At 33.3% G+C, this 8,308-nt stretch overlaps 1 protein-coding gene and 2 non-coding genes across 3 annotated transcripts; all 3 read left to right on the top strand.

The window, feature by feature from the left end:
* Positions 1 to 2,074: 2,074 nt before the first annotated feature.
* LOC139877105 (eukaryotic translation initiation factor 2 subunit beta-like) lies at positions 2,075 to 6,240 on the top strand. Its single transcript, XM_071864520.1, has 10 exons — positions 2,075 to 2,192; positions 2,426 to 2,497; positions 3,043 to 3,151; positions 3,283 to 3,338; positions 3,476 to 3,530; positions 3,969 to 4,063; positions 4,163 to 4,308; positions 4,499 to 4,641; positions 4,743 to 4,828; positions 5,926 to 6,240. The coding sequence occupies exons 2-10, from the start codon at positions 2,450 to 2,452 to the stop codon at positions 6,001 to 6,003; spliced, it is 816 nt and encodes a 271-aa protein (XP_071720621.1). The 5' UTR covers positions 2,075 to 2,192; positions 2,426 to 2,449; the 3' UTR covers positions 6,004 to 6,240.
* Positions 5,030 to 5,114, top strand: LOC139879305 (small nucleolar RNA SNORD34). The gene has a single exon (XR_011770153.1). It is a non-coding gene; the product is annotated as a small nucleolar RNA SNORD34 (small nucleolar RNA).
* LOC139879304 (small nucleolar RNA SNORD34) lies at positions 5,510 to 5,593 on the top strand. The gene has a single exon (XR_011770152.1). It is a non-coding gene; the product is annotated as a small nucleolar RNA SNORD34 (small nucleolar RNA).
* Positions 6,241 to 8,308: the final 2,068 nt, after the last annotated feature.

The raw sequence follows: 8,308 nt of genomic DNA, 5'->3' as shown, positions 1-8,308 counted from the left end.
ATAAGCATTAGAGCATAATACTTGTAATCAACAAAGTTATAGCATAAACATTATTAACAATGAACAAATATATACTCCATATTAACTTTTCAATGATGAAGAATTATTAATGAATAAACAACGTACCTTGAAATATAAACTCTGATTATGCAGCATCATCAATCAGATATGGTACAAAATTGTTACTTCAAAGTTAAACAGATAAAAAATTAAAATAATCAATGACGAAATTACCTGATGATTGTGAATTTCACGAAATTTGAAACCTCAATCGATTTTGACATTATTATCAGATCCCACGAGTTTGACAGCGAATGACGATAGCCATGTCGTCAGATGCAATCTACTTCTCAAATTAAACCCTAGTGATTGCAAAAGTTTGAGATAAGCCAATCGTTTATCAAATTTAATCAGATTATTTTGCATAGTTGTCTTCAAGAACTTGATTCAGAACTCGATTGAAGAAAAAAATTGAGAACTCGACTAAAGAAATGGATTGAATAAATCGACGATTAACAAAACGATTGAACAAATTGATTACTCAAACGATTAGGAAAAGAGAATCAGTTAACAAATCGATTGAGGAAATCCAGGAAATTATATCTCGAGCGAGGTTTTAAGGGAAATTGATTAAGAATCGATTGAGAAAATCAATAGGTTATTGACGATAGATTGAATTGATTAACAGAAATGGAAAGAGAGGATAGAAAGCATGAATAGGGCGGAAGTAATTGAAGATCCGTATAGTTTGTAATTGCAGAACGAATTGACCAATTATAAGTGGACAAATGTCAGGATGTGAGCATTAGACTGGAATAGGGGGGTAGGGAGTAGGTGGTGTAGCCACGTGGAATATCTATGAGAATTATAATAGGTTATAAATTTGTTAACTACTTAACGGTTTTTAATATTGTTAAGGTCTAATTCAATAAATAGTTGTATGTAACTTATCTATCCAAACAAACTATTAGAGTTTGCATCAATTATAATCTTTTGGATCATTTTCATTTAATTTCATAATTTTCGGCGACCATGCTACCCTTTTTACTGTTCATGAATTTTGCCTAATAGTAAGTAGGTTAATAAGCAAAGTAAGCGTTTGTTTGTTCATTCTTCGAATGAGACGGTTAAACGTCACCTAATTGACCCTTTCTTGGGTTTTTTCGTTCTCGAATGAAAACTTCTCTCTTTATTTTCATATAAGTTTGTATTTTCTAAAAAATACCTAGTTGACCATAACTTTTGTTTATAGCATACTCATGCTCATCAATATCAAATGTTACTCAACGATTGTAACTTTAAAAACTCTTAGTATCAGTGTTCAAGTAAAAAAATACTTGCAATATTAATTTTTCTAGTTTAATATTGATCGAGCCTCAATTCGGATATGATAATCGAATTTAGTCCGAGTGCAATGAGATTGGAGATTGAAGTTTTTTTGAAGTTTAAGGGACCTTATGATCGTTTTTCATTCATTACAAATGGTCAATCACCATGTTTCGGTCTTGAATGTACCTTAGATAACTCGTAGAGAAGCTATTCTATGATTTGGAAATTCACAGATTCAACAAACTTCAAATGAAGACACAAGACTCCTATTTATAGTTTTCGAATAACTGCGCATAGTATTTACAAACGCTAATCTGTGCGTTCCATGCGTTATCTTGCAAATATTTACGCATTTATCAAATACTGTAGCTTGCATATTATTCTTACGCTAATATTAATTATCCGAGCAATTATTAAACATTGCGGTGTATGCGCAATAATCATAATATTGCGTAAAATATTATCGTTGCGAATTTAGTTTCCTCTTAATGCGTATGTGAGTGACAAATGAGACCATTCGATGTTAATATTGATGTTAAAAAAATATCAAATGAATCCGACGGTCTTTCTATCACTACCTTTGATTTGATAGATTTTCATAACACAAAATGACAGTCAAATCGCAATCACAAATTACCCTAGAAACACTTTTATACTGCCACGTAAACTTGATAAACCTATCAAAATAGACCGGGTTAAATAAACGGTGCCCTAAATATAATCATTCACTATAAATACATACCCACCCCTATAACCGCCGTCATACAGCTTATACCGGGTTTAATAAACCCAATTTTTTTTCATGCGTGTAAATTTCGTCATCAACGTCGCTAACATCATCTACGAAGATTCAATTCTAAACGGTAATTCATTTTTCAATTTGTGATTATCACATTCCGATTCAATTAATTTATTACAATCAACTCATTGATATTAATAAACTATTACAATTTAGGGTTTATTTTCTACAATAACCTAAAACGATTTTAAGTAACGTTTGCTGCTACAAACTAATGTGTTTTAATAAATTAATGACTGCATTCAACTTAAATTATTACTGTTTGCTGCTAATTGTTACGTGTGTATCTTTTTGCAGAGAAAAATTTCAGATTTGATAAGAATGGCAGAGGAAGAAAATCAAATGGAGATTAAGGAAGAAGGAGCTGATGTAAGTTTATTAGTATTAGTTTTTTATTTATTTAAAGTTTGTGTTTTTATTACTAATATTTGTTTACATTGGTAGCTATATTTGTTTGATATGTGCTTTGTATTTGTTTCTGCAACGGTAAGATATTGGAATGTTTGGTATGTATTTTACAAATATTTGAATTTTAGTGTTTGTGTTCCTTGCATGATTATAAAAGCTCAGATTTGTATAAATTGTGTTGTTGGTTGGTGAATCTGAATTTGGTATCAATATAAAATATGGTAAAATATGCTTATTTTGAATTGATTAATACGGAGTAATTACAAATTAAAGGGGATTGGTTGTTGCAATTCTGTAATCAATTATTTGTAGTTTTATTATACAAATTATATTCTGTTGCTGAAATTTAGAAAATTCTGGAATTTAGATTTGGTTACAGGCTAGCATAATTTAGTGTAGTGTTCAATGTAGTTTAATATGTTTTTTTATCTGCTAATGGTACATCAGTTATTTTTTTTGGGACATTTAAAGACTGTATTAGTTATTGATATGTTGAGATGATGCAGCTTGCTCCCTTTGATCCTGCGAAAAAGAAGAAGAAAAAGAAGGTTGTTATTCATGATCCTGTTGATGGTTCAGTGGAACAGTTGGCTGAGCAAACTGAAAGCTTATCAGGTGACTATTTTGAATCAACCTAAAGTTGCATTGATGTGTGCTGACTCACACACACTTGCATATACATATTAGATCTTTTATGCGTTTCTTTATTGATGATTGAGTTTAATTAACGGTTTATTTAATGGCAGTTTCTGAAGGTGTCGAGCCTGCGTTTACTGGTTTGAAAAAGAAGAAAAAGAAGCAGGTTGGTAATGAGCTATACTAAGAATGTTTTAACATTACAGCTTACTAAGAATGTTTTAACATTACAGCTTACTAAGAATGTTTTAACATTACAGCTTAAGGTGAATTGCATAATTTAGTTTGTTAAATATTTTGTAGGTTGAAACAGATCCATTGGATGATGATAAAGAAAATAATGGGGAAGATCTTGAGCGTAAGAATCAAATCTTAGTTAAGTTATTGTATGCTGTCACGTTTATATCCAGTGGCGGAGGCGGAGGCGGAAGCAGGAAATTTTGTCACCTGGGGCGAAAATTTATTTTAAAGCGAAGATATTTTTTGGCAAAGTATGGAGATTTTTGAGCAAAATTTGGACATTTTTGAGCAAAATTTGGACGTTTTTGAGCAAAATTTGGAGATTTTTTTGGCAAAATTTAGAGGTTTTGGGCAAAATATGGAGAGGCTTTCGGGGCAAATTATGGAGAGTTATGGGCAAAATAAAAAATCCACCGGGGGCAAAACTGAAAAATTCAAAATTTTTACACTAAAAATTGCAAATCCACCGGGGGCGGCTGCCCCCCTCCGCCCCTTAATATTACCGCCCCTGTTTATATCCATAATGATGATCATGTTTATTTGTATGCATTTTCAGGTCCCGTTGGAGAAAATGTTGAAAATCAAGAAAATGGAGACCAAGAAAACAGGCTTCCATGGGAAGGGACAGATCGTGATTATACGTATGAAGAGGTATATGATAATGTGGTTTACAAATAAATTGATGATTTGTATGTGAAATTGTACCGTGTTGATATTATTTATGTTTTTTGTTTATTGAATTTTGTGCAGCTTTTGGGCCGTGTTTTTCATATTCTTCGTGAGAATAATCCCGAGCTCGCTGGGGATAGACGACGAACAGTGATGAGGCCCCCTCAAATTCTTCGTGAAGGAACAAAAAAGACGGTCTTTGCTAATTTTATGGACCTTTGCAAATCGTATGTCTGCTTAATTCTTGCCACATCTTTTATACTTAAGTGTTCTTTTTGATGATTACAACATCTCCATTTTAAACACTGATTCTAATTTATATGTTATCTTGAATTATAATGTGGATTTTTTTTAAATCTTCTGGTCGTTATAAATTTTGTTAGTGGTTAGTAAATGTTTACTGTTTGTTTTCATCAGCATGCATAGGCTGCCAGAGCATGTGATGAACTTCTTGTTGGCCGAATTGGGTACGAGTGGATCACTTGATGGACAGCAACGTTTGATAATTAAGGGAAGATTTGCACCAAAAAACTTTGAAGGGATTTTGAGGCGATATGCTAGTAAGTATTCAAAATTATGATTTCTTTTGAAAGTGATTGTTATATATTCATATAGATGCTATTTTTTTCGCTTAATTTAATTTTTCTGTTAACTTCTGCAGATGAGTATGTCACCTGCAATGGTTGCAAGAGGCAAGACACTGTTCTTACAAAGGAGAATCGCCTCTTCTTTCTCAGATGTGAAAAGGTATTTCCTACGCTCGGTTCTGTTTTATTTTTTTCTGGTACATATTATAAAGATAACTTACAAAGTGCTCCAAAGTGTATTCATTTACATTTTATATTTGATTCTTACCTGATAGTTTTGGCTCATTAATATTTGTAATTGTCTTGGATTTTTGTGTGCGTCTTTATGGCTACATTGTCTGAATATATAAATTTACTACAGTGAAGCCCATGATGAACAAAATATTTGCCTACATTGTCTGATGTTTTACAATGAAGAGAAAAGTTTATTTACTTCTGAGGCTTAAAAGTTTTGTTTAAATTGTCTTTTTTTTTTCCGAGGTCTTTTTTATTGTTTATTTGGTTAGTTTTTACCACAAATATATATGCATACGTAATGTATACTTTACGGGCCTGTGATGGATAAATTTTTGTGCCTACATTGTCTGATGTTTACACTGCAGAAATACCTTATGATTCTGAGGCCTTTTTGAACATATACCTTCGTTTACCGATTTGTGTTCTATATTTTCGTGTCTTTTTTGGTTACACGTAAAACTTTAAAATGTCTGTTTTAATGGTCTGCTTTGTCTGATTTAATGAAGAGTTAGGTCAATTGTGAAATATGGTTTTTTGTTGTTTTAATTTTACTCTTTCTTTTTCTAATTTAGTTTGTTTTACTACACTGTAATAATCTTTTTGTACTTGCCTATGATGAATGAAAAGTTTTGCCTACATTGTCTGAATGTTAGCTGTGAAGAGAAACTTAAAGATATCTGAGGCTTTTTTTTTTTTAAATTATAATTGATATATTTTATGTTGAATCGTTGATGTCTTATTACTAAAGAGATAACTAATTAAGGAATTTTATGCACTTCGAAAACACTTTCTCCAATGGACGTTTATTTTGCCTTTCTAGTATAATGCGTCGTTGACTCGTTTGGGTAAAATTTGCCACCTCTAGTTGATTTTCACTGAGCTTTTTGACAGATATTTCAAGCTTTTGGATCTATTTTCTAGTTGAATCAAAGCGCGCTATTGTTCCTATTGCTCGTACACATTTATATGTTATGAATAACTAATTTTTAACATAATTATTTGTCTGTTTTTTTATTGTAGTGTGGTTGTGTGCGGTCTGTTGCTCCAATCAAGGCTGGTTTCGTTGCTCGTGTTGGCAGAAGAAAGGCAGAGGCATAATCGATGTAAAGCTCGATTGGATTTAAGAGACAAATGAATTTTGGCACATGTTCTATTTAACAGTGCCTCTAATTGTCATGTTAAATTTGTTTTGGACCGTATTATCAGTACGAGTCTAGTTTTTTTCGACCTGCATGTTTCTAAATCATTTCGTTGCTCATGTTAGTCATGCTAAATTCTTTTGTTTTTTATTAGTTTGAAATCAAATACTTTTAAAAAAATTTATGGTTGTGAAACCAAATACTTTCATCTTGTTGCTTTACGGTTAAAAATGAGGGATGATTCTCACACATACTTTTTTGATCCTCACACACCAATTGAGTATTATTATAAGAGTAAAAGGTTAAAATAGGTGTGTGAGGATCAAAAAAGTGTGTGTGAGAATCATCCCCATTAAAAATGGTGGTATTTTATTGGTTTAAATATTTAATCATTCATACTTGACTTATGGGTTTCTTATCGTCTTATTAGACCACTTCCAGCTATTATACACTTTCAATCCTAACACCATCTATAAAAATTACATCCTCACCTTGTCATGGATCTATTTTGATTATTTAATTAATAATGCACAATGTACAAGTCTATAAAACATAAACTCTCAGAAAATGAATCAAAAAACTTTGAAAAATCTAGTCTAAAAAGTGCTCGTGTTAGTGTGCTGTAATACCCCATCCCACATAAATTTGTGTAAGATTGTTTGAGTCCCTTATAAGGTAACTTTCATCCTTACTAGACACAACGGGTTTTGGGGTTACAAGCACAGCAGATCCCATGAGAACTCTGCAATTAAGCGTGCTCGAGCGGGAGTAGTACTAGGATGGGTGACCTCCTGGGAAATCCTCGTGTGGTCACCAAGAAAAAGCCGTGCGCCTACGGGCAAAACGGACAATATTGTGGTCGCGGTAAGGTGGGGTGTTACAGATGTATCAGAGCACTAGCCTCTCGGGGTGTGACAGACACTCGGCTCGTGCATCTCCTGAGGTATAGATCCTGGCTATTAATTTGTTTCGGCCTGACGAGGACGTCGTGCATCTCCTGAGGTATAGATCCTGGCTATTAATTTGTTTCGGCCTGACGAGGACGTCAGGATTCTAAGTGGGGGAGTTTGTAATACCCCATCCCACATAGATTTGTGTAAGATTCTCGTCAGGATTCTAAGTGGGGGAGTTTGTAATACCCCATCCCACATAGATTTGTGTAAGATTGTTTGAGTCCCTTATAAGGTAACTTCCATCCTAACCAGACACAACGCGTTTTGGGGCTACAAGCACATCAGATCCCATGAGAACTCTGCAATTAAGCGTGTTCGAGCGGGAGTAGTACTGGGATGGGTGAACTCCTGGGAAATCCTCGTGTGGTCACCAAGAAAAAGCCGTGCGCCTACGGGCAAAGCGGACAATATTGTGGTCGCGGTAAGGTGAGATGTTACATGTGCTATATCCGATTGAAAAACTATTTATTAAAAAGTTTGATTACTGTACATTTAACACATTTGTTTATTAAATCTGAATGACTATGATGATGCATGATTCAGCATTCGATACAGAACTATTCATTAGATTTCAAACACTTTTGTTAACTATTAAGCACTTAATTTTTTTTATTATATTCTCCTCAAATCACATTCAAAACACGTACTGTAATACACAGGTATATTGAATTTTTTTCATGTAACATGTCAATAAGATAATTTATCCATGTCAATAAGATAATTTTTCATGTAAACAGGTCCGCCTGCCCCTCGGGATGGTTAAATGATCGGGTTTCTGTAATGCGATTCGGGTTTCCTCCTGAACGCGTTTGTGTGCAAATGATGAGTGCCGTTGAAATAAATGATACAATGATGCAAGCTTGCCGTTCAAAAAAGAAGAAGATAATTTATCCATTTCATATCGTTCATTCAATTTACCATCCCAAGGTAGCCCAGTGGTTGGGGCCCCTAAGGTCTTTGCAAGAGGTATCAGGTTCGAATCTTGGGATGGTCAGGGAACGGTCGAAAATAGCCAGTCAGTATTTCTGATGGGATGTGTACACTAGAGTATGAGGTCGGATTACTTGCTTTTCGGGTAACTCGAACAGGAAAAACCTTACAACTTTATTATATCGTTCATTCAATATGATTACCACACAACTTATTTTCATTCTAAACAAAGTTTTTTCAGAGATGTTGATTTATTCAGAGTATAAATAATTCAACGCTAAATTATTCAATTTTATTAAACGCATTCTAAATTTTTGTTTTGCTTAGTTTTTTTCTTTATAATAATATTCAATTTAAATTTAAATATTTATCTGCTCATCA

Source organism: Rutidosis leptorrhynchoides, chromosome 11 (genome assembly GCF_046630445.1).
Source record: "Rutidosis leptorrhynchoides isolate AG116_Rl617_1_P2 chromosome 11, CSIRO_AGI_Rlap_v1, whole genome shotgun sequence".
In the NCBI taxonomy this organism is placed as follows: Eukaryota; Viridiplantae; Streptophyta; class Magnoliopsida; order Asterales; family Asteraceae; genus Rutidosis; species Rutidosis leptorrhynchoides.
This window is presented reverse-complemented; position numbering and strand designations above follow the sequence as displayed.